The sequence below is a fragment of the Pyrgilauda ruficollis genome, unplaced genomic scaffold (genome assembly GCF_017590135.1).
Source record: "Pyrgilauda ruficollis isolate IOZ18807 unplaced genomic scaffold, ASM1759013v1 scaffold4, whole genome shotgun sequence".
In the NCBI taxonomy this organism is placed as follows: Eukaryota; Metazoa; Chordata; class Aves; order Passeriformes; family Passeridae; genus Pyrgilauda; species Pyrgilauda ruficollis.
Window position 1 is genome coordinate 13,148,844 of NW_024525489.1, and position 27,897 is coordinate 13,176,740.

The 27,897-nt window shown below is 35.0% G+C and overlaps 1 protein-coding gene across 6 annotated transcripts in view; it reads right to left on the reverse strand.

Moving 5' to 3' along the window:
• Positions 1-27,897, reverse strand: part of CEP170 (centrosomal protein 170) — a 94,152-nt gene that overhangs the window by 19,398 nt on the left and 46,857 nt on the right. For 5 of the 6 annotated variants that reach the window (XM_041477146.1, XM_041477144.1, XM_041477142.1 and 2 more), the window contains exons 9-12: positions 26,117-26,760; positions 14,494-14,643; positions 9,652-9,778; positions 5,013-6,821 (exon numbers count right to left, since the gene is read on the reverse strand). In XM_041477146.1, the coding sequence (XP_041333080.1) occupies positions 5,013-6,821; positions 9,652-9,778; positions 14,494-14,643; positions 26,117-26,760 (2,730 nt within the window). The remainder of the gene's footprint in view (positions 1-5,012; positions 6,822-9,651; positions 9,779-14,493; positions 14,644-26,116; positions 26,761-27,897) is intronic. The other variant, XM_041477145.1, reaches the window with a different exon arrangement.

The window sequence follows — 27,897 nt, forward strand, 5'->3', positions numbered from 1 at the left end:
CCTTATGAATTATTGAAGTCTAGAAAAGGGATTTCAGATGTGCTGTCCTCAGACATTTCCAGCAGGAAGAGATACCACCAAGTGTAAAGAAATTCCCATCACCACAACCTGCTAAATTTTTGCAGGGGATTTCATACCTCAAATTCACTGACATTCAGGATGCTCTGTAAGTACTGCAGAAAATTAAATAAGTGTGTGACCACCTACTGGTGACTGAAAAACAACAGAACCAAACAATGTAAATTGTTTTTTAGTATTAAAAAAATGCAAGAATTAATAATGATTTCTCCTGATACATTAAAAAACAAACATTACAAATGAAGTATACACCAATATGAATTTAAGTAAAAAATAATGGAAGAAATTTTTGTGTTATGCAAAGATTATGGTATGTAGACTATGACATTGGTGTGTAAGCTTACATCCCTTCCCTCATACCAATAATGAATTTTCAATTGCTGAAAACAAATGTATGCTTGTGCAATTTTTTTTCAGGTTTAAATGAGGGTTTCAAATTATGTCTAGTTCTACCATTTTTAAAAGTTTTCTAACTTTATTGTAGAAAGTAACAATGTCTCCCAAATCACTTTCTGATCTCTTTTTGGAGGTTTCAAAGTTGTTTGATCTTAGGGAAGTAAAACATGCGCAGAAAAAGTACATTCTTCCACCAACAGCATGCAAGCAATGTGTGACCAAAGTCCAAAGAGATTTATGAGTTGGGCCCACATTTTTTCATCCATTTTTGTTTAAATTATTTGTCCCAGTTCAAATTATAGTCTTCAAAATAATTATAAAATTTATCTTAAAATCTCTCAAGTGAGATAGTTCAACAACTCAGCACTGTACAATGAGCATATGCAATAATATATTTAAAAACTAAAAACTGAATGAGAAGTGAAATATCAGAAACAGATGTGATTTCTAGTACTCTACCACTGTAAGTTTCAACATCAGGGTCTGGGTCTGGGAGAAGCTTGGATTTCTCTGTGTACAAAATAGTGTTTTATCATGTTAATTCCATTTAAAACATTCAGATTATAAGCATTTGCTTAAATAAAATATGAGATTAGTCTTAGGTCCTCTTTTCCACCCACACTTTTTTAGGAAAAGATTATACTTTCAATCAAAAATACTGAATTTTGTAAAGGCTTAAACATTTCAGAGATACTAACTGAAATGACATCAATAACAAACATATGCAACTTTACACAGTATCATAAACCCCCTATTTTTAAGACCATTAAATTTTAAGGCCTCGAAATGTTGGGGTGTTACATATTATCAATGTGTTTCTCTTTAATATGAGGACAAAGTTGCTGTAGGCCTAGTGGTAAAAATCTCAAAGTTGTGAAATTCACGACAAGCATATCCAAGCATGTTTCCCAGTAAGGGAGCTATACATTTGCATATATATGCTTTTAATACTATCTTTAAATTATGCAGGCCCAAAATGCCATTGGAGTTTATGTACATTTCTGAAAGCTGTTGTGCAGTTGCTTATCTCAGACACCAAAGACTGTGAATATCAGTACCACTAACCTGAAAATCCTAAAAAACCCTGGCTAAAATAATCAGCATTCAAATCTAATTTAGTAACTACTCTGTGATAAGTACAATGTCCTGACAACGACTAACTGGCAAGTTTGGTGATTTGGACAACATACTCTCACTTCAAAGATCTGAGAATAAATTTTATTGAATATATTCCTTATACTACTTAGAATATATTCTACTCTTCTTGAGGCATTGACTTCTCCAGGTGCATCCATTTCCAAGCTCCTACTACTAAAATGTACTTAGTAAGGGCTGTTTTTTCTCCATTATCAATTTCTTTTCCCCCACAGTTACCTCAACAGCTTTGATCAACCTATCTGCCAGCTATTTGCAATGACAGCTAGGTCAGCCAGGCAGCAGAGCTGCCAAACACAGCTGGCTGCTCAAGCTCTCTCTGCTCTGACTCAATGCCTAATGTTAGTTGCAGCTTTGCACGAGGTCTGATCCAGACGTTTGTATTCCTGATACGCAGCTCCTTCTGTAACACCATCTCCAATTTCTCTCTGTTGCTGTGAAAATAGGTCTTTGGTCTCCTCCGTTTTTATTGATCACACTCTACTGTTTGATGATGCAGTGCCTTCATCAGACCTTTCACTGCTTATCCTATAAAGTGACTAATTTTTCTTCATGTGTCTTCACAATGTTCTCAGTTATCAAGCCTCCTACCACAGAAAAACTCTGGTAATGACTTCAATGCTAACAGTTCTCACCCTAATGTTCCATTTATCTGCTTGCCCTTTCACATAAAAGTAAGCAATACTTCATTGCATCAAGGATTAGAAATGATTCTTGAAATTACAGACTTGCTGCTAGCTCTGACAATTTTAACCCTATCATGTTGCAATTCATCCACATGAAGTACAAGACAATAAAAAATATCAAGAAACTACATCTTATTCTTACTCTCTTTTTACAGGTATATGTGTCTGAACATTGATTTGGAAAGTGCAGAAATAACTTTCTCTTTGTGAGCTGGATTTAAGAGGCTGCCAATGTTTATTGATCTACAATGTGGTAGTATTAACTGACCTCTGATGAGATAACCCATGGAACATATTTAACATTTTGAGAGCATCTAGCCCTCTGGTAAAGGAATCAAAACCCCAAACCCAATACTGGTAATAATCATTAATTTTTCAGTCTTTCTATATTCAGGGAGAGAAGAAAATCCATTCCTGTTACACCCTGATTAAATGTGCCTGAAGTAAAACATATTCAAACAGTGGAGGTGCTTTAGTCAAGCACTTCATTAGTACTTTCCAAAAGTGCTAAAATTAATTGTTGACTTTTCTAGAAACAAAATTAAATTGAGGAATTAAAAGTGGTCTATATGTAGTTGGAGATGAATTAAGACATATACTCCTACATACACTAGAAAAATACACCACTTTCAAAACAATTCAGATTTTCCTAAAGTATAATCTAAAAAAAAATCAATATAAAAATTATACAATGATGTTACTGATACAGACAAAATTCAGAACTCTAAATCCTAAACAGCAGTAATAATATTTTTACTTATATAGTAACAAAACTTAATTAGTTTATTTAGCGATGATTTTGTTTTGAAAGTATCTGACTGCTTCATTAATTTCTTTTGGATTCCGGCCTTTACACTGATAGGCTTCTCCATCAATATATATTAACTGATAGTTTTATAAGACAGAAGCTATTTCTACTGTATATTTTTCTAACAATGGTCTTTTAAAATTACCTAGATTATTATGTTAGTGTAACCATGAGAAGATGGCACCTTTTCTCTCTTGAAAACAGTGTTTTATACAAGCTACAGTAAACTTTGACTGTGGGACATGGGGAAATGAACATTTATCACAGACAACAAAGTGATAGACTAATAGAGTGAGAAGAGAAAGATACACTCACTTCTCTCAACAAAAGCAGCAAACCACTTCAATGCAGCAACCTGGGAAAAGTTTAGGAAGCCTGCAATACTTCACATGGACACAAAACCCAAAATTCAGAGTTTTTCACAGAGTTTTGTGAAAAACAAAAGCAGAGAAGTGACAAAAAAAATATCTGGCCTTTACCTTTTAAAGAATCAGCATTATCATAATGTGAACTAGTATTCACTGGTTCATAAACATAAAGGGTCTTAACTGACCCTTTAACATATAGAGGTCTTAACTGACACTTCCCTACCCTAGAGTTGCCATCTTTCAGGCTGCATCATCAATTCAAAATTTTGATTAAAATTGAAAACATAATGCTTTCCCAATTATATCTTACAAGGAAAGACTGAATTTTTATTTGAAGCGTCAGCTGTTTTGGGTTCCTTTGTAGACACGTGTCATAGAATCACAGAGTGTCAGCTCTACAATTCAGCAATGTATCTCAGCAGAAATTTCTATTAAGCCAATAAATGACACAGCTAAACTGTGGGAAACCTGGGGAATATGCAATGCTATGAATCCTGACATGGTCCACTTATGATATATAAGCAACAGAAGGACAGCAGGAGTGTGGGAAATTAACTATCACAGTGGCTTGTAACAAGACTGAATGGGATGTAGCAAAATTTCAGTGCACTACAATGTTTGAAGCTAATCTATTAATTTTATTTTGAGACTGTGGATTGACTGCAAATATGGTAAAGCTGGTAGCATGACAATTCTAAAAGGAAGCTGACATTTATTTTAGATACTCATTTCACAAGAAAGTTCACTTTTTAAAAAATAACACATTTTATTTTTATGTATTTAATATTGCTGTTGAAAAAACCTACCAGCTTTCACACTGCTTGCACTAAGAATGCTATGTTAACTTCTAACAGAACAGTAGGTTAAAATTTGTAGACTGTGCAGATTTTTCCTTCCAAATGTAAGACAAGGTAGAGTAACCACCACACCAAAAACAGATCAACATGGTCTGGAAATCATGATGAAATCATAAATCACCATGATTTGGAATACAACGAAATAATCCGAGATAAGGCAAACCCTTCAAAAGAAACTTAATGATATTTAGTTAGGTAGTATATAGTTTTTCAATTTGTTAGTTCAAGGTTATTATTCTTATTAAAAAAATAATCTCTGATTGCCTATTTACAAGCCTACCTTATAAATAAATATCTTCTATGTGCTAAATAGTATTGCTGACCTTCTGAACTACCATGATTTGAGCGAAGAGATCTGGGTCTGTTTTTGCACTAAAATAAATGATTGTTGATGCATTTGACTGTTCCAATTCAGTTCTGTCTCACTGGTTTCAAGATTAAAAGATATCCAAAGAGTTAAAGGATTACAATTTCTTGGCTTTATGATTTTAAATGAGAAACTTCCACAAGACCTGCCATGGAAGCCTATACTTCAAAGAAAAAGACTGCATCAACTAAAACTCAACGGTTTCATAAGAGCTCTTTCTTAAACAATTTCTTTAAAAAATCCACATGTTAAAAACATCTAGCATTGTACAAAATTATTTCAAATAATCTCACATACCTGAGGGAGAATTATGAGCTGAAGCCAAGGATTTGGATTTTGAATCTGAAAGTCGAGAAATGCTATTGGCTCGAGTTCTAGCAGAAACTTTAGCGCTATCTCCTCCTGAGAGCAGCCTTGAACCACTTCTGATGATTGCTTCTGGGGTACGCGATGAGGCAGTGCTCCTGGTTATTGTTGCTTCAGAATCGCTACGTGCCGATAGAGAGCCAAGCCGATTCCTGCGAGGTTGAGCGAGTAAGTCTATTCTGGAAATGTTTCTCCTCCCCGATGGAGGTTTTGATGTAGAACTTGTAGTGGACACTTCAGAAGCGACTGAAGCCTTATCAGCATCAGCAAGCTCACTGTCTGAGACTTCACCAAGGCGTGCTCTGCGCAAGAGAGAAGTCCTTGTGGGACGAGGTCTTGGAAGAGTGGTAGATTTACTAGACTGCCCAAGTCCAACAGGAGAGGTTTTTGATTTAGTTGACTTTCCTTCCATCTTGGAATGTACAAGTTCATCTGCTGAGGCAAAAGGAACTCTTCCATGTGATTTGCCAGAGTAGGTTTCCTGGTCAGATGATAGGATATCAGAAATGGCAGAATGAGGTACACTGGATGTTTGGTCATCATCTGTTAAATCTACTGATGGTTGCCTCATTCTTCCACTGGATTGCACAGTTTTGCGAGCCTCAGCTCTAGACCCACCATCTGAAGATCGACTCTTAGTTTTCTTTTCAATCTTTTCTCTAGCACTCGTAGAAGATTTTAAAACATCCTTTGAAGGGGAACCAGTGGAACATCTATCTTTATATAAGTTTGTAAAGCTCTTCCGCTTCTGTGTGGATTTTCTTTCAGAGTCACCAGTAACTAGACTGATTGTGCTGGCTGTATCAACATCTGATTCTGGTGATATGGAATTATCTCTGTTATAACTAGGAGTGTCAGGACCTTCATCAGTTTTATTTTCTTCACGCAATTTAGCTTCAAGGAAAGCCATTACAGCTTCTGTGTCTTTTAAAATGAGTGTTGTATCTATACTGGAATCAGTGTCCATCGAATCACTTCTGTCACGTAACCTGTTTGCAGATACTAAAGGGGCAGCAGAACCACTCTGCTTATTAATGTGAGGAATAAGTTCTATAGGTATATTTGTGCTAGGCTTATCTATAGTAAAGCTACCTTGCCTCACTAAGGGTTTTGAAGATTCCTTTTTGTCTCCTCCAAGTACTTTAGGACTTTGTCCTCTAATGACTTCCTCATTTTTTCTTCTTTTTCCCTCAATCTGTGCCAATTTAATTTCTGCTTTATCTGTAACATGTCCAGGAGCATTTTCTTGATTATCCAAAGTTTTGGGTGACATAAGAATCTCCTCCCTACCTTTCTCAACCTGGTTTGCAGCAGATTTTGTAGAGGATAATTTTGAGGGTGTCCAGTGTCCTTGCTCCTTTCTTTCTTGTTGTTGAATTTTTGCTAAAGCTTGTTTCACCACAGAAATTTCTCTGCCAGTTTCAACTCTCTCTTTACTAGAAGAGCTGGGAAAAGAAAACACTTTGTCTCCAGTAGCTTTGGGTGAAAGACCATTCATTGCTCTGCTTGATTTAGCATCTGAGACACGAGCTGGAGTTTCTTTCTCCTGAAGTTCAGTGTCTTGCTTCTCACCTATTTCTGACCTCTGATGAGATACAGTTTTTGGTTTTAAATTTTCATTTACTTTCTCTTCTATGGGAAGCTGTGGAAGTGTCCTCCTCTTTCGCTCACCTTGGCTGGTCATAGAAGCAGCTGAACCAGCACTTCTAACAGAAATACCAGACTCACTGATGTCTGTGTCTAAAAATGAAAGAGAAAAAATATTTGAGAAGACATTCAACAGCAAGGCAAATAGAAAGATTAAATGTTTAAGACTGCATAAGGCTAATACAACATAAAACAGAACTGAAAACTCATCAGTCCATCCTGCTGTTCTATGACAATTTAGACACGTAGCAAAACATTTAATGAACTCTTTTAGCCAGCTGAATCATACAAAGTTTTTATCATCTCACAGTAGGTTAAAATAGGTAAGAAATCACTGTTATATCAATCAGCACACCATTACAACAGGAAGTGGAAAGCAAGTGTTACATTCCTACACACCTTTAGGACCAGATTTCAAAACTACCAAAAAGAGTAAGATCCTCCTTCCTCCTCCCTACCTGCCTGTTCAACAGCTTGAGGTCTGTCTCATGGACAGACTACAGCCTCTCCCTGTGAGACCTTGCCTCACTCAGGCAAGAATCTGCAGCGCTGGGAGACACTTCTCAACAATATTGAAAAGCCCCACTCATGAACAAAGAAATTACTATGGCTGAGAAAGCAAAAATAATGTTTTTATCCCAAACAAGACACTGTAGCATAAAAATGTATGGAAAATCAACAACGCTTTGCATACAAAGCATCAAAAGAATGCAGTATTAGCGCTAAACCACTTTCACTCAATTCTCAGTGTACGCAGAATGAATGCTCCTTTGGCAGAAAAGCATGGCCATCCCACGGACTGTTGCAAGGAATAACTGTTTTAGAAACCAACATTTATTTTTCCACAGTGATGATGACTGTGCCCTCTTTGCCCATTCAACAAACACAACACTTGTGCTGTCAGAAAAAAGCCTTTATTACTCAAAGGTGATATAAATTGCTCTATGAATTTCTCTGACTTTGAATATTCAGATAGAAAAAATTCTTTTTCAAGTTCATTTGTCTGCTGTTGCAATATAATGTGACACATTTAACACACATCTGTCAATTCCCTTTCTTACCAGGAGAGATCTACAAGCAACTGCTCTGCACACCCTGTTGGGACTTTCCTATCACGGCTTGCCACCAACATTGGTTGCTGCAGGAGTAACAACTGGAATATAGGGTGTCTCTCTCTGAAAGAATCCTCTAAGCAATTAATTGAATATCAACAATCATGCTGTATGTATACCTGCTACTTCCTACCCATGCTCTTCAATCTATCTTTTCTCTTTGCAGTGTCAAACCTTTGATGAAGAATGCAAAAGGACTCACAGATTTGTTCTTTTTCTATGATCTATGTTAAGACACTGATTTGAGAAACAGTAAGTACCTCTGTAATCTAAGCAAGGTTTTCTAATTCCAGGACTGGTTTTTTTCTTGAAAATTATGAAACAAATTGAAGGTTTAATAAAAATCAATATGATTGCCATCTGTGAAAATTTACCTTTCTCAGACATGCCTACTAGATCAAATATTTTATACTTATATAAGCATGTAACTAGCTTCTTGGTGAATTTCAAAAGCCTCTAGTAAAAAAAAAAGGCATGGAGTTGTTTAGCATCGTATTTGGCTAAATATGTGTTATGTGAAGTTTAAATACTAAGATTTCTAAAGAAGATATAGGCATCCAAGTCAAGAAGACATGTTTTCTGAATTGGTTTTTAGATGTACCTACTAAATTTTATTTTTATTACACCTTTGTTACTTTGGTGTTTTGGTGCTGTAAATGCTCTATTTCCCCTTTTAGTATTTTAGAATTCTTGCAGTACGGGTATGTACTACACAGTAGTTACTTCACTTTATCTCTTATCTTAGTTCTCACAATGGTAAAAAAAGCCTTTACCTCTTCAAAGAAGATCATAAAAGTGACCATTTAAAACACTACAGAAAACAAAAGACCATCAAAGCTCCTGGTTAACCACCCAAAGGATCAGTCTCAATAGCAGTGATTTTAAGTGTCCTGTATGTACACACCCAATCCTTTCAAATAGTGCACAATTTGCTCTTGATTTCCATTATTCTGTGTGTGTATCACATGACTTAATTTTTCCCCTTTCCATCTCCTTTGATTTTTAGTATCCTAGGCAAAGTTCAATGCTTATGAAGGGAGAAAAAGCTACAACAGAAGCAGCGGTCACTGATAAGTATTTTTTCCTGCATTGGTACAGATATATGCATTATGCAACATCAAAAGCAAAACTTCTTTGTACAACTTCTCCCAAAGATGATCACAACCTCTAAAGGTTGTGATCTGAAATTTACAGGAAGAAAAAAGCAGAAGAGAAGTTTATAGTCAAGACTGTAGACACTAAAGAACAAACCATTTCAAAATCACAAATGTGAAAATTAAACTATGGAGAGACATGTCCTGGCACTCACAAGGAGGGAAGATAAGGTTGTTCATTGCTGAACAGAAAGTTTCTGGGTTTTTCAAGAAATATCAAAGGTCGTCTGTATTTCCAAGATAAAGAAGGATGCTATGCTTCAGCTGAAGTCTCTCAGGTTGGATTGTTTAATAATCATTACACTGAAGTACAATTTAGACTAAGAAAAATGTAAGGAAAGAAATATACTATGCATACTATACTATTGCTATGGTACCCAAACTGTATTTAAGTGAAAGTTTCTCTAATATTAAACAGTTTATAAACTCTCCTGCTTTAGTAACATTCAGTGTAATACTGGCACTCAACTGCCACGCAGACACCACTACTGCTGAGCTTGTTTTTACACTGTTTCTGCTCAATGAAACAGAAGAATTTCACGTGAAATTGAGGCATTAGGAGTAAAAAAACTGACTAAGTACAGTACATAATCATTCTTTTCTCCCTTTAACAGGTTTTTCAGCATAAATTATGACAATAAGAACAGTTTTTAATACCATTTTCTAAAGGAGCAGGCACAGAGGACTCCAATCTCAAGTCATCTTGGTCATGACGTGTGTGATTAGCAGCCAAACTGGCCCACTGCGATACCCAACGTTTACTTCCAGGGTTAGCAGAACCTTCCTAAGAAAGAAAAAAACAGCAGAAGAGAAATTATAACTCTTTGATAAAAAGCATGCCATCTTTCCATGCTTTTCCTGAACAGATAGGTCAGACACTATTTTCCTGGAGGAAGTTGAAAAAAATAGTTTATCTCAATAAATTTTAGAGTCCCCAGCTCTAGAATGGCAAATAGCAAACCAAATCAATATAGCTGCTGAATCAGTACCAAATAAACAACAGTTCCTAGTGCAGTGAACTTTTAAACACCAGAACCTATATAAAATGTATCAGAACATGTGCTAGTTCTAAGACCAGGTTATTTCAGTTCTCAGCTCAGAAGGGCAGAAAATGTAGATGGGGTGTGGGGGTGTGTTAAACAATTAAAAATGTGCTTCAGGAAAATGTAAATGTGTGTTTTGCCATTTCTCTGTGTATATAAGCACAAACAACAACAAAAATATGCCATTTCTTTTCATAGTAGTTTAAGCACATCCAGAAGGTATAAAGTTTATAAAACTCATATCTAAAGTCACGTTCAGATATCCTAATGTTCTTCCTATGATCCACATCAATTGGCATCTTACAGGCTCTCAAGTATGCAATCCTCCAAATCTTCTCTTAAATACCAAAAGCAATTTCCTAGTATTTCAGAAAAGCTGGGTTTATCTATGAGATAGCAGCCTTTTACTTTCGTGTTAAATCTGCTTTCTCTTACTCTTATCTCACCTACAAAGTCAGTAAGAGTAAGAAATCTTTCAAAAATGAAACAATGGATTTGTGTGGACTTATTATCCAGCCTGAAGATTTAGGGCTTCAGCCTCCACATCTGAAAAAAATACACAGTGCACACATATTATACCTGAAAGCATGTCCAGCCCTTGGCATTTCAGAGCAGACTAACTTTTTTTTTTTTTTTAATAAATTTCAACAAGGTGAATAAAATTAATTAAAAAATTAAATGTCTTTTCAGACACATAACTCTAGACAGCTGAAGTTGCAAGAATAATATTATTTCATCCTTTCATAAACTACTGTCTTGAAAGCAGTTCTTCCCTTCTCACTGTACCTGCTTCAGAACCATATGCCTCTGGGGTGATGATCTTTTCTACAGAGTTCCATACACGATTTATTTACAGCCAATGTCGTCAAGTTATTCCTGGAACAACACTGACACCTGTCTTCAACATTTCTTTTTCTCTTCTGTTACAGTTACTCCATTTATACATGAAAACCCAGCAAATGCATCCATCTCAGCTGTTACTTTGCCAGACTAATTGAACAGCACTGATCTGTTCTTGTAAGGTAAATCTCCATTCCTGTAACAGTCTGAGTAGATTTGTACCTTCTCTGGACTTGTATCCACCCTTCCTGACCAATGTTAACAACTGTAATGCTATTATTACAGGGGAAGCTTCACCGTGGTGATAACACTGCCCTTTTCTGCTGGTAATGCATTTCCTGGCTATCCAAGGGTCCTCTGCCTTTTCACAGCCCTGTGATACTGGTGATACATCAGCCTAATTTCAGTATAGCATCTACGCACAAACAAAAAGTATCAAATTTCAAACTAAATGGATTTTTCTACAGGACAGAAAATTGGAGTAGTTTGGAAATACAACCTCTAAATACTCCACTTGCAATATAGCAAGTATTTACATGAACAAAATTCAATATTCAGAATGTCAATAGAATTATTTATCTGATCTTCAGTGGGAAAGACAAAGTAGACATTCAAAACAGAAAAAGGAATATTATAGTCAATGGCATTGATGACCCCATAGATGAAGAACCAGGTTTCTAACTGAGCTTCAATCTTATTAAAAAAAAAAAAACCCAAAAACAACCAAATAAACAAATCCCCAAACTAACAAAAAACTGAAGCATATCAAACACAATGTAGATAAACCCGTATTTAAGAACTGTGTTCAGCACAGACAACTGACCACTGAAAATTAAATGGAAGTTGGAGGGATAGGTTATAGCCCAAATGCCTGCAGTATTTTTATTAAACAAACTCATAGGGTAAGAGCAAATAATAACAACAACAACAATAACAATAATATTCTCTTTGTTCTCTATTTACTTAATTTTTGTCCTTTAATCACACTTACCTTGGTTGGCAAGTGGCAGCTTATAATATAGAAAATAAAAACATTTAAATATTTTAAATAGATGGATTTAGTATTTTCATTGCCTATATCTAATCACTGAAAAAGCAAGAACCAGTTCATTCAGGCTCAGTCCAACTGTGTCAAGACACTCACTCTGTATTTTTACTTTATTTATGACACACACTCCTCCAAAGTATTTAAAGACTGTTGTATCAAAGAAAAAGCTGAAAACTTCTTTAACAAGAAAAGCATTTCCAAGCATTTTATTAATGATACTTCAAAATCCCTGTAAAGCTAAGATATTTAAGTTCAGAATAAACTTTCAACCCCTGAAGTGACTCCAGATGACCCTGTCCTGCCTTGGCAGCAGGGTTGGACTGCATGGTCTCCAGAGGTGTGTTCCAACTCTAACTATTCTGTGATTCTGTACACTATTTCTATAAAATCTTTATAGTTTCCCAGGGCATATTTTCCGTTTTCAGGAATAGAAATATCTTAGATTTTTATTCTTTGCTTTTTCTACGCCAATCGCGTTTTGAATTCACCTCATTCTGCTAATCATGTACAGGGATAACTGTGATGGACAGCTGGAGTAAGTTCCACCTGCAATCTGAGTGGATGCAAAACTGGAACACTGAGCTACTCTGATGTTACCTGACTATTTAGCCAAGACCTTCAATAAGGTTTATAAACTTATGATCTGCAGCTCAGTAATGCAGTAAGTCTTCCAAAACCTACAAGCAGAAAAGTTTGTATATGAGAACATAACTCACATACTTTACAAACCAAACACATTTGCCTCTCCCTGTCCTACTGACTAAACAAATTGAGTGCAAGTTTTGGTAATAAGACTTTAAATGTAACAATCCTCTCTCAGTAGTTATCCTCATTGTTGTTTTCCCATTATTTCCCTATAAAAGACACCAGTAATTTTCTAATTAACTTCTTTTTTACTTCTACATATCTATCAACCAACTTCTACTTTTAACTTTCTCTAGTAAGCTTTCTTCCACTTTCATCTGTCCTCAACTCCTCTTACACTAATCCTTGCTCTATCCACAATGCTTATGTCAGTTTTGCTCCTTGACTGACTGAATAATTTTCATTTTTCCCCTATCATCATGCCTTGTAATATTTTAAATTATGCTAATAACCTATTCTCTCCCACTATATAAAGACCTTTTAATGCAGCACAACAGTCACAGTAATAAAACAGCACAATTCTTGTAATTTCCACCTAAATCAAAGTGAGTTTTATTATATCACTGCCAGAAGGTTTCTTAAATCTGCTGTATGATTGCAGAAGTAGTCTCAGTCTTCTAAAAACAATACCTTTTATTTGCAAAGTTGACACCTGAAAAGAACAATTATGTTAATAAAATAAATCATACATTCTTCTTCTGCTTATAAAAGTGAAAAAAATATCAATACTCTTTAAAACTGACAAGGCACAAAAGATCAGAGTGCTGCAAAAGGCATAAAAAAAAGAGAAAAATAATATGGTTATAGATTTGTGCAAAGAAGCAAGGTGGAAAACCTTCCACGGGATATGCCTGTGCTGTGTGGCAATACTTCACTTGGAGTGCCTTAGAGAAACTAGGCAAAGGTACTAATCTAGACACAGTGACATACTTAGTGTCTCAAGGCTTCACAGTAGCTAAAATACAATCATGAGAAAACACACCTCTATGAGAAACAGATACTAAAATCAATGTATTTGCATGGCAGGCACACTAAGTAATACTTTAAGCTCTTGATATCTTAAAAAAAAATTGCTTATCTATAAATTTTGCTAAATTACAGGACCATACTTCAGAAACAGTTTGCCAAGGGATGTAGACCTAAGTGTTATGTGCTTCATTACTGTTGCCAGTTGATTCTGCTCCACGGTGATCCTGTTCTTTTCCAGACACATTTCAAGCTAGTTTATCCTTAACAATGGTATCAGAATACCTCCCAAGATTACAATATGAAATATGATCAATGTCTAGTTTGTGTGCATATTCTAAGGTATATATAAAGATAGAAATTTTCCTCTGTTTCATCTTTCACCAACTGATTAAGTTATACTGTGTCTGAATCAACTAATGTAAATGATTTGTCATGAGTGGCACCTCTCTGGACAACTTAAACCACAAATGTAAAAACCTGAAGTCCTCTGGCTTCAGAGAAAAAATCTGAGAAGTATTATCCACCATTTTTTTCTAGATGACTTTGTATCATGTATTAAGTGCACACATTTTATTTCTGAATTTTAATATCATTACTTGCTTTGGGCTATAAAACATAACCAGCTTTTCCTCAGTTCTGCTGAAGAACTTACAAGGAGTATACAGTGTACAAAGCCATGTTGTGGCAAGGAAACTTCTGCTACATTTCCAATACACTGGTGTCAGTGCACACAGAAAGGTAGCCAAGTTTTAAAACACCTCCACAATGAATTATGTCCGTCTCAGACAGAGAAGCTTTGATAATGCAATATGGCCTAGGAGAAATAAAATACTTATAGATCTGAGTTAATCTTTTCCAGGCAAGATTTTGTTTCCTGTTTAACACTTACTGGTCAGTTCTTAGTGCTCTCTTTTAGTGGAAGAAAAAAGAAGACCGTCAAAAATTAAATTCTACCTCTGTGTCAAGAAATCCAGTTGTACTCAGTGGTCTTTTTTCTTCCAGCACTACTGTAGCAGAATTTATAGCCCAATCTTTTACTAAATCTTTCTGGTTCTCGTTGATAACAGGCCTATTATAATCCTGGCTGCCATCCACTCCAAATACCTGAAAATGAAACAAACCATTACATTCATTAACCCAATACCATCCTGATACAATGTTCAATGTTAATGGATGGATGGTGGCATGCTGGATAGTGAGTATAAATAGGTTTTATTGTATTATGCTTATCTGTCACCTTAGTGCAATCTACAGATTAATAGAAGAAAAATCTACAACAATTAAAAAAAAAGTGGAAGTCTATGTCAACATTGTGAAAATTCAAAGAATTGCTAGTGGTAATGGTCAGATATGAAAAAATGACACTTTAATGAAAGGAACAAAAGACAAAAGCAAAATCATTGCAGAACCCATTTTAACAATTAAGGGGAAAAACCCAGTAACTAGAATCACCAAATTTTCAGATTATTACTATTATCTAATGAGAATGAGAAATACAAATTCTTGCATTTGCTATTACTATGCTTATTGAATTATTTCTCTGATACAAACAAAACTTCAGCTGTTAGAGACTTGGCAGATGTTAAAAGTCCACCAGGTCTCATGAATCATGTAGACTCATCTCATCCAAGATGTGACTTGGCATAGTTCTTTTACTACTCTATTTCCTAATGATGTTTATATTAATCTCTTCTGCTTTAAGCCAGAATTATTTTCCCATGACATTTTAAAAACATCGCACAGAAAAAAATACTAGAAAAACATTATTACTAAGGCAATTAATAATAAGAACTTTAGCAGGAGAACCATCATACTGTTTGTACAATTTCTCATGAGTCATAGAAATCAGGGAATATGAATTGCTTTCAGAATTGATGTATAATCAAAGACATTTTAGAAAATATCTGTATCTTGTAAACATGTAACTTATAAAATTTGCTAATTTCTGCCTAAGAAATAAACTCACAACTTTAATACTAAAGGCTTAGACATTAAAAAAAATACAGAATAAAATTAACCTTCCACATTAAAACTAGTTGCCAAAAATTAACAGTTAACATCAAAAATTGTTTTGTCATCTTCACAGATGTTATTTTCCTGTAACAAACACTACCAGTGCAGAACAGGAAAAGGTGTACAGAATTTTTTTTTCTCCAAAAGTGTGCTGTAATTCAGTTTTGCACAGCAAAGCTAGAGGACTGGTTTATTACAATTCTGAACAAGGTTAGTGTCTTCAAAATGGATTCACCACTAGATGGCCACAAAGCATAATGTTGTCAGCTTCTGAGAAGCAGACAAAGGAAAAAACAACAGTTAAGCACCCTGTTATTTAACTCTTTATGCTAACTGTACAGGAAGACCTTGCTACAGCATTACTACATTTAGACCTGAGGAAATTTTCTCAGATGCACTGGATTTGTTTTTTTGCTCTCATGAGAAAAGCCTGCTTTCCTGACATCTTAAAATTCAGGCAACGCTCTCCAAATTTTCAATTTATACATAAATAATTTCTATAGTCTCTGGATCAGAAGTTGCTTAACAAAACATTTACAAAACATTGTTTTCTTTTTATAGAAATAGTGTTAAAACTTAAATTTTTGCTTTCATGATATACTTTTGATTTGTACAGTTGTAGCAATTTCTGAAGATAAAAACCAGTTACGGTCCACTGACACCTTTCTTTGACTATATCACTATTCTGCAGACTTTTTTCTTTGTGCATCATAGTTTCATTGATTACAGAAATTTATATGTTCTTTTAATGAAAATAAATTCTGGTATTATCACATAAGCACCAGAAGGAAAATATGAATTCTACACTTTCATATCTAATTGGGACTACAGCAGCAAATTGCTGCTTATAAGTTGCTTCCTTTTATCTGACAGCACATTCATTTACCATGTCAAATTTCTTTACTTTTATCAGAAGTAATGCTTCTTTCAGTCTTACCTTTTCTAGTACTGAACTCATGTTTAAGCAAATTTTGTTATTCTTCTTCTATTACTGAAATTACTGCAAAACCAAATTTGAATATTGCTTAATTTTTTCTGTGAAAGGTAATATGAATATCACTAAAACCCAAGTAATAGCACTCCTAATATTCCTTCTCTCTATACAGTGGGAATAAGCAGAATATTTGGGGATATTCTGCTTATAGAGGAGATAAGCAAAATAATCGGGGGCAGCATTATTGGAAAGAAGAGCAAAACATCTTCTTCAATAAAAGTATGTTTTTGTACTACAATGTCATTCTAGGTTTGCTTTGTGAATGCATCTGCCCTAAGTTCCACTGCTATACAACTGCAAAGCTCCTCTTCCCGGAAGAAAGAAAAGATGCACCTAAGTGTGATGCAGCTCAAAGACTAAATTGCAGATTTCTGATATATAAAAAACCCTTGAAAAGACTGTTAGTAACACATAATTAAGAACTTAAGTACTAAAACTATTCACAAAATAAAACAACTCAAGTATTTGATAAAAATGTAGATCATTACTTACACATCTGTCACATACCTGCAGAAAAGCAATTTCAATATCAGAATTTCAGGATTAACCAATCCACTTACTCCATTTATCAAACAATGAGAATATACCCTCAACAGAAACAGCCATGGAATAACCTGAATGTTTCTGCTGGAAATCATCTCTCTACCATCTCGAAAATGCAATTTGTACTTTCTGGGCTGATAAAATATGGCATGTGTGCAAACAGTGGGCTGTTGTGACTGAAGCCTGAATGGATAGAGACTTGTATTTTCCTACAAAGACTAGATTACATTTTTCAAGGCTTTCAATTCTTTAGATGTTTCTGTTCTTTAAATACCTTCATGACTGCAAAGTAATTTAAGGGAGGTCTAGGAGATAATTTAATGAAACCAAGAGAATTCTGAGGAAATGCTGATGACACCTCTTGCTGTATCTCTCATCTATTTAGACAAAAAGACTGAAGTTTCTTTCTGTAAAGCTTGTATTTGTCAGAAGCAACTATGAAATACATTTTGATTAACTGCATTACAGGGAAGAAAAGGATGAAGGCAGGTTCCTCAATCAATACAGATACAATGCAGATTTGGACACATCAGGCTGTTTGAAAATGAGAAGCAAGCCTTCATTTCTGATAAAGGAGGTAAAATAATCCTATGTATTCTGTGTATGTGACTAACCATCACAAATCATACATATCCACCACACAGCTGTCAATGCAAAAAAGGTTTCCTAATTAATTTACCCTTTTTAAATAGCACTGTAAACACAGGGACTTTCACAAGACTCTGATTTTGCCTCTTTCTTTTTTTTTTTTTTTGAGAGAGAATCTGGGGAATGAGGAGTAATGTAAAAAGAATAAATAAATACAATTTTTTAATACAATAAGTACAATAATTCCTAGAAATATTAAAAAGCAACAATACTCATGCATTTTTTTTAACAGGTGTAATTTAAAACTGAAACTACCAGAGAAAGGTATTTTTAAGACACCTGCTTCCTACAAGCAATCATTCTGGAAAGCTAAAGGTTTTTTGCCCTGCTCTGTCCTATTGTTTATTTTTCTTAAATTATATTTTTGCAGGAAGATTACATTGTTTCATCCTGGTTGTTTCAAGTTTCATGAAGTTACAGAACAAAAACCAGGATGAAAAGTTTCACAGAAACTCTGAAAGTTGACTGACAGACAAAAATCTAGACACCCCACCAATTTCCACCATTTCATGGGGTTCTTGCAGGATCTATGCCACATGGCTGTAATGTAGAACAGACACAAACGTTGTGTAAACTGTTGGTGGTGTTAAAAAATAACTTCTTTATTGTTATGAAGCATGAAACAATTTCCATTGTGAATCAGGACATTTTAAATGCATGGGAATGAAGACATGCTGTAGAAAGTCAAGACCCATCTATGAAATGTTCTTGAGGTAATTTTGTCTAACCTGCATTCCAACTGGTCCCTTATGCAAATGGATTAACAGGTGATACAGGACAGACATTGTCTAACTTGGTAGCTCAGCAGGGGCCACCAAGATGGCAAAGACCAGAGCATTTCACCTGTGGGGAGAGTCTGAGGAAGCTGGATTTGATCATTTTGGAGCTGGGAAATCTTTGGGGTTGCCTAACAGCAGCTCCCCAAGTACAATGGGGAGCATACCAAGACAACAGCCAGGCTCTTCACAGTGCTACACTGCAGGGGGACAAGGGAGAACTCATGTCAGATGAGACAGGGTATGAAGAAGTTTTTTCACTCTGAGGACAGTCAAGCAAGCTTGCCTAGTCTCTGCCCATGTAGGGCATGAAGACCCAAATGGATAAAGTCCTGGGCAACCTGGCAGACCTCAAAGCATCTTTGAGCAGGGGGTTGGACTAGACATCTCCTTTTCAGGTCCTTAAGTGAATCTATGCTCCATAATAACAGCAATCTTACATAATAACGTAGCATCTCAGGTTTCCTAGAGCAAAGTTTTGAGAAAGCCCCAAGTATCTCAGAGCAGCAGGGAAAAGGTGAGCCCCTGGTACATACTCTTCCATTTCAAAGCAGTGAAGTAAGTCCTCCAAAGATCCCCTATGATAATCCATTTACATTCTGCAGTAACAAGGGGGCAAAACAGCAGGCTAAAACTATAGCAACTCTGAAAGCACTATCTTGTTACTTGCTGGAATGCAAACTTGCCCTGAAAAAATACAGAAGGAAAATATGCACAAACTAATGGCAAAACAACTGTAACCTAATGAGGATATTCACAAATTTCATCACTTTATAGCTGCAACAGTTTTTCCAATATTCTGAGAATACAACCTTATCTGTAATAACCAGCAATTGTTAAAATTCTTTATCCAACCAAATCCAAGAATTAACAAAATCTATCTAACACAATAAAAGCAAGATGCAGATCTTGCAAAAGGTACTGGAATATTTTCAGAGACAGCGTGAGTTACAGCACCAAGTCTGAACCAGGCCTTGGTCTCTTTGGCAAGGCATAATTTTGCAGAAAGCAGAGTAGTCTCTTTTGGCAGGTCATATACACTTCCCTGTGACAACAGCTCATGACTCAGAGTTCACCTGCTCATCACCATAGCTGCAACACAGCTCTAACACAAGCTAGCTTTAGTGATCAGGAATTGGTCTTGTTCACTCTCCCTTCTGTCCCAAAGTAGATGAATGAATATTTTTTTGTAGCACAGATGAACTGTACTAGAGGTAAACATAATGACTTTAGAATTAATTATCAAGATGATTCTTTAAAATCATGGAAGTCAATTTTCTTTCTCAGTAGGTGCAATACTTCCAAGAAATAAAAATAAAACTGGTCACACAAAAAAGAATGGCAATAGGAACCGTTTTTCTGAATAAGAAGGAAGACAATGGTTTGCTAACCCACTCCTCACCTGCTGTTCTTCCTATGTGCTTTTTATAAACTTGAAAGCTCTTGACTAAGAAAATAATCTTTTCTCAGTTGTATCTCGTTTAGATGCTTTTCCAAGTTCATAATATCTGGACTTCATACTTGCTTTGCCTTTAAACTGTTTCATGGTGTAAGAAAATCACACTGCAGTTCTACAATACCGTAATTATTCAGTACTTAATGACCACAGAGCTAGTTGCTCATCCAAATTACTTAGGATACTGATATAAATGGAAAAAAAACTTTAATTTGAGACTTCTAATAGATACGTTCACTCAGTTTTACAGCAAATTATGTATATTAGAATGGGAAATTCTGAAGAATCCTATCTAGTTTTAAAATTTTTAGTTTACAAAGTTTCCCCACTAGTCTTACTGCTGAAGTCTTAATGAAAAGGAAGTACAGTAATTACCCATACCATCAATTAACAGAAAACCAACAAATAAATATTACAAATTCCTATTCATTAATGATGGTATTTGAAAAAAAAAAAATTTCAATAACTTTTTTGCTATTCTTTTAGATCCTAACAACTGTCAGGGATGTAATCTAGAAACATATTTTAAAAATATCATTATTCGAATGCTATTAATTTTGGTGTAGGCAATCTGTACAAAAGGAACAGAATGAAACCCAATGACAAGAAACACACAAGGGAATTCAAAGATGAACAGTTAAAAAAAACAAAATCAAAGCAGAGCAATGAGCAAAGGGGGCTACACTGTACAAGGCATTAAAGAAGGATCATGGCAAAATTAACAGGGAACAAATGATTAAATTTGAAATAAGGTATTTGTCATTGTAAAGTAATGGTAATGTAAACTATGATAGCAATTGTGTTTCATAATCTTTTAGGAGAAAGGAAGATCATAAGCGTATTTGTTTGTCATAGAAGTCAAAAGTATGTTTCAGAAACTGAGCTGTAAACTGATATAGTCAGATCAGCAAAAACCAAATGTATAAAAAAAAGGGAATAAGTATGATTTTGAAAATACAAGCAGGATTTCAGGATTTGAGCACAGGGGGTACTAAGAAAGAAGAAATTGTAAATAAACCACACTCAGATTGATTTATGGCAAAAGAGGACTCCAGAGAGCAAGTAAATGGAAGAGGCTTCAGATTGTCTCGGCAGATCATCTCAGTAAGGCTGCATTTGGTGCTCACGCTGAGCTCCTGACAATTCTTCCACAGAAGGTAGTTCAGGCACTCATAATACACAGTAAATCGGCCCTTCGAAGTCAGTTATTGATCATAGAGAAAAGACAAAAGGCAAACGTTTTTTCTCAGCTTTCGCAAAGTGAGATAAGAGTACAACACCTCAGCTCACTTTGTGTTTAGTTACTACATGAACGGTGTTTAACCAAGCTGCTTCTGAGGAGTTTCATTTTAATAGGTTTTGCTTGTTCTTGGCAGTTGTCTGGGCCATCCCAGGCAAACACACTGTGTTCTGTGAGGAAATGTCTCATGAATAGCCATGGATTTTCACAGAAGCTCTTTACATAATTTTAACTCTATATCCACGTTATAGGATCACATGCAAGATGCTGTGGTATAAAAAAAGCCACATAAGCGAATGAAAAGGATCAACATGCCAAGTCTAAGAGCTTCCTCCTACCAGACACCAGTTACATATTTACATGCATACATTTTTTGTCCCTGTTTGCTACTGTGAAGAATTAATTTTCTTTAGGAATCCAAATTAAAAAGGCAACAACAAGTTTAGAGACTGTAAAACTCCTTTCCTTGTAAGAACAAAAGGTGACAAACATCCTCTGAACTCTTGACAAAATTTATAAGCTCAGATGATTGGCTAGGCTTCAAGCGGTCTACTGCTTTTTCAGCACTGTACTCATAAAATAGTCACTCTGCAAACAAGACACTCTGTAGGGCTCAGGGCATTTCTCTCAAAGAAACTGCTGAAGCAATGGTAAAAGCAATTAAACCCAGAGAGTGTGAAAGGACAGGAGACCTGAAAGAGATTTTCTCAAAATAGATACATCTACCTTGGTTCCTTAAAGAGTCATTGAAGTATACTGAGATTTTTTTTTTCTCTTAACTTATTCCCTACCCATCAATTCTTCCCAGGTAGTTTTTTCATTTATAATACTGAAAAAATTGCTGAGTGCAGTCCATAATATGAATGTTAACTCCATAACCAGAGAAACTATAATAACAATCTGCAAGGTTATTGATAAATTTTTAACAACAGAGAAGACAAGATCTGCTATACAAACTTTATGAACACCTGAAGTGAAGACACAACATTCAAAAGTAAACCCTCCTTCAAAACACATTAGCCAACATTACAATGTGGTATGAACAGATATATCCTGGGAGTAAAAAGAATAAAGAGATTCCATTTTATAACAATTGTCTTTCAGAACAGATTCCCATTCAAGAATTAATAAACAAGATTGAAGACCAAAAACTCAAGAGTCCAGACTCGTCCTTCGAAGCGCGGCCTGCCCAGAACCACCTTTCCCATATCGGGGCAGAGACAAATAACAGCGAACCCCAATAACTCATGTATTTTATATGGTAAACTTAACACTGAAAACATGTTCTAAATTAAGTCAAGATCCTGAATTTCCTTCATTTTGTACTAGGCTGTTAGCAGCAAGGAATTTTAAAAAGAGCTCTACAAGTATACAGAGAGATCCATCATATATTTTTCTTCCCATGTTATAAATATATTTATTTTCTAAACCTTAGCCTACTAACAAATTCATACTTCTCGAGGAATTTAAGTGACATTTGAACACCTGGATGCAGAAAAAGGATTGACTACTGAAAGGACTTTTAGGAAGCAAAATTTAGTGCTATTTTTCAAGTATTCTCTATTCATAAAGAACATAAAGACACAACCATAAATTTTAACTTGCATCATCTTTGAACATTTACAATTGACAACTCTGCATATGTACTGCATTTTTTAATCTTAAAATAAAACCTTTTTTTTTTTTAAAATCTTTGAAAGTTGTATAAGACACAAGCAATAATGTATTTGAAAACTTCATTTTAGGTAAGTAGAAGACATTCACCCTAATACAGTCATGACTGCAGATATGTGATTACCCCTCTTTTTTAGGGAAAAGAATCAAAATTAGAAAGCTTTTGTCTGTAACTTATGTTTTCCTCTTTCTTTCTTTCTGATAATGCACTTTTCTCACATTTTCTTCTCAAAAGTCAGGCTTTAAAATGGTTGAGAAATAAAGGTTCTATCATTTGCTATTCTACTCCTTTTCTGCTATAGTGACAATACCTTTTTCTTAGAGGCTGAAAGAGCACCAGAGGAAGAACTCTATCCTTAGCAATCTAAATGAAATAAAGATGCTGAATAAGCAGGACAGCATAGTTTCTGACTTTTAAAAATAATTTCACACAAGTATCTATTCTTCTTGAGACTATTTCCTTGAACCTTTAGCAAAAGTCTACACTAAGCAAAAATACTACTTTTGAAGGAAGTAATACAGCTCAACATTAAGATTTTTACTCCCCTTTTCTTAGAATTACACAGAGAGATGTATTTTTTTTTCTGAGAATTTTAACTTTGACTTCCTGCATGTTTCTCTTGGATTCTTAATGTAAAGAAGCATTAATAATCTCACCTTGATTTTTTACAAGTTAATACTACTCTTGCATTTGTGGTTTCCTCTTATGTTCCTTTCCAGAGAAAATTAAGGCTGAGGCTAAGAATGAGTCACACTTGGGAGTAATCTTTGGATATTTTGGTCATTCTCATCCTTTCCTCCAACAAAAGGGAGGAAATATCCAAACCCAGAAGTACTTTATCCCAATTAAATTTTTCAGGTAGACCACACACAAATTTTAGCACCATTCTAATGGAAATTGCTACTCAGAAGAATGCATTATTTGTGCAAATGTTTTAGAGAGTGGTCCTTGCTATTTGTAGTGCATTTTCATCCCAATCCTAGCAAATTAAACTCTTGAATTTCAATTAAACTTTGGACCCAAGGGACACTCTTAAATTACTCAATTGAGCGGACATAGTAACTACTCAGAAAAAGGAATGACTTGCCAACAATGAAAGAGTGATTATACTGAAATAATTTATAAGATGTATACCAATAATTCTTTTAAATCCTCAATAAAGAAGCACAGGAGTCAACAGGCTAACAAAGTCCTTGTCTTATACCTCACTCATCCCCCTTCGGCAAAGATTATCCAAAGCATTAGCAATTTAAAATAGGAGGGAAGCAAAGCTGAGCTCAGCTGGAGGACAAAATTTTGGCTTACATTTGGTTTAGATTTTCTTCATTGGCTGTTTTTCAGCACTTCATAAAAATAGTAACATACTACTTCATATTCCCAAATCAAATAAGAATTGCATAGCAGGGCTCTTTGAACTGGATGTAAAATATAGTGTTCATAAGATTTCAACACAGATACTAAGTGAAATGATACAGAAGACTTTGAAGAAAAAACATCTCTGCTTTGCTTCATAGGAAATCTTTAATACCTAGTGGTGACACCTTTAAAGTTAGCAGTAAGGGAAATTTATGATACCCAGAAGCTTTTATATAACACTAAGGTTATTAAGCAATACTTTACTATCATTCTTAAGGCTTCCACTCACTTCCTGTTCCTGAATATCTCCTGTAACAGGAGAGATTTGCTTCAAACAAAAAACTGACTTTAGATAATCTGAATGGGTACTGAAGGCCACAAAAAAGCTGAAATTTTAATAACACTCTCAGGCATGTGGTGTGATTCTTAGAATGTGCTGTGTAGGGCTGAGAGTTTGACTCAATGATCCTAATGGGTCCCTTCCAACTCAGCATACTCTATGATTATAAATATAAGACAGAATTAACGTTTTTATCAACTACATAAATTATCTATTTTCAAATAGAAAATAGTTATTACTTCGTATCGTTTCCAAAAACCCTGTTGAACTACTATATTTAGCTAAAACTCAATTTACAAATTTTCTGATGCAATTTAGTTGAAGATTTATAATTTAAGAATAAATGTAGAAATTTGTCATTCTTTACTTGCTTCATTTGGAATGCCTTTAGTTCCTAGTTGTTTTTTTGAACATTGATTCAAAGAAGTCAAAAATTTCCTTTTCAGAATCCGTAAGAGGTGAAACTATTATCTTTATTATTTTATTGAAGGTGACACCCTTTAATCCCTTTAAACACCTTTTTTAAAAGAAAATCATCTACAATAAAATGGCCCATTGCCCTGCTACTTCAGAATTTTTTTACAAAATCAAACAAGTGAAGCTAGCTTGTCTTACAAAACACAGTTTTCAACACTAGCCAAAATTGATTCTAAATTATTAATGTATTTGTTCATCTCTGGAAAGTTTTAGACATGCAAATAAATCCTTAGATAATTCTAAAACAAGTAAGTGATGAATTTACTGTTAAATTAGCAAAACCCTAGCCTAGAATCAGACGCAGGCATTCTACCATGACAGATTACCTAGGAAAACACAAGAAAACCAGAAAAAAAACTATTTCAATTCATGTTAAGTAACATGATTAAACATAGCTTCTGCTATCCATATCTTCCTGCTGAATCCAAAGAACAGTTATTCAATGCAGTTTTTAAACTGCAAATACAATTTTTATTGTTATTGATATTTCTATTGTTACCCATAAACAAACTAAGAAATTTACAGTGCTATCATATAAACACATTTGGAAAATCAATGCATTTTCATACTTACTCTTTATAGTTGACACTGAAATTTAAGTTTCTTTTACTGAATATACTTTTTAAATAAGTATAGAAATCATTTGCAATCTATATGATAATTTGGATGGAACCAGTTTATGTAATGAAAACCAGAGACGATAGGCTTTCAAGAACAATTGAGTATTTCCACAAGAACCACCCTCATAAAAGTACCAGTTAAATGATTTTTTGGTGCCTGGTATTTTTTATGGTTAAATGATTTTTGGTGCCTGGTACTGAAATCTTTTGGAAACACATTAAAACTACCAAACTTTAAGACAGCAGCAGTAAGCAAGAAGGAATAATGTTTAGCCAAATGCCTGCTGCTGCTCTTATGACATTTCATATTTCAACATTATAGACTGGTTTAAAAACTTGTGCTATTGCAGCAGCTTTAACAAGCAGAACTGAAGGGGTAGAGAGCTACCCACACATCCCATAACACTCGTAACATCAGAATGCATTTCAGGTTTCTCACCTTGTCAATCATTTTGCGGGCTTCCACTTCTTCAGGATTGGGATTTTCCAACTCAATAGTGTAAGTACCTTTGTCACTCTGGTCATCCTCATTGTCCTTTTCACTAGCAGCAGAAATATGTTGGCTCTTCAACTTTTTGTCCATCTCCTGGTTCTGATTAGGCCTATGGCCAAGGCTTCCTGAACTCCTTAACAATGCAGCTTGTAAGGCAGGTAACGCAGCAGAGGATTCTTCTGATTTCTGGTTTAGAAGTTTGGCATGAACACCATGTACTGCTCTGTGATGTGATGAGCTAGCTTGCACAGGTGAAGGGACTTTTTCTCCTGATGCAGGTTTCACTCTTTCAGCTCGTGCATGAGATGTTGGAGATGGAGATTCTGGGCATAGAGCTCCTACATTCTGAGAAAAAGAGTAAGAACGTCTCTTGCGAGGATGGTCTTCATCAAAAAACTCAATCATAAAGGCAGTCTGACTCAAACCAGCTTGCTCTTGCTGCTTTTCTGTGGAATGGACTTTCTGGTGTGACTTTTTCAGCTCTGTATGATGGTGCCTTAAGTGCTCTTCAAGTGCTGCCCGTTTACTGTAGTGCCGGTGTGCACCAATATTTTCTGAATCACTTTGTGTGCCATCATCATGCTTATTCCCTACAAGCAAAACAAAACAAGACATAGCACAGTGAAACAAAGAAAGACCACAACATTACATCAACAAAAAAAAGCCAAGCAGCAAACTAAGAAGGAAATTATTTCAAAGTGGATTTCTGTTTAAACTCCAACAGCTTTCAGTACCTGGCTCTGCAAATTTGGTACAGTTCCTGGAAATGCAATCAACTTGCTACAAGTCAAACAATGAAACATTTTCAAAGCTGATCAGTAACAGCAGTGCATTTGAAGTATCCTTTCCCCAGTATTCTCATATGTGAATACTTACCAGTGACATACAAAAGCCAGTTTTTTACCAGTTGTACTATAGTATGTTTTTGAATTATATCAGTCTTGTTACAGAGCCAGTTCATTATAAATGACTACTGACACATTCCAGGCAGGGTTAAGAGGAAAAAGAAAACCTTAATGAAGTCCTTCCGACAGTGGAAAGAGAGCCACAGTTCATATTGCTGGATTCCTCTCACATTTACAACAGTTTATCAAGAGAAATGTCTACTTAAACTTGGATTGAATTCTTTATTACTCTTTCCAAGAAGAGCAATGAGTTTTTCCATAATTCACTCCGCTCAGCATCTGACGTGTGCAAGTAAAATGGTTGTTATTACTAATTCATTCCATGAACTACTCTGAGATCTATGAATAAGGATTACATATTTAATAAATCATACATACACCTAAAGATGTACTTTGCAATGATACCTGAAAATGTACAAAGGTTGTATACTTACACATAGTAAGTGTATTTAACACAGAGAAACCTCATGTACAATGAAAGTATAAATGCTCCTAAGTTTTAGCTCAGTACCTGAGAAGGAACACTTTCATCCTCTCTGAACTCTTTTAGATCAAATTCTGCTTGTATATATATATTTTTATATTTATTTTTAACATATGTATATATTTATATATTTTTAAATATATTTATATAATGTCCAATTTCTGTATTTTTGATTCTCAACATTTTTTTTAAGATTTTCTCATTTAAATATTAGGATACACAGCTACTGTTCAGTTAAACAGTAAGCAATTACATACTGGCTAATCTTACTTATTAGACTAACACCACTGAAAACACAGCTGAAATCCCAACTTACATTCCTGTTTTCTACTTGTTAG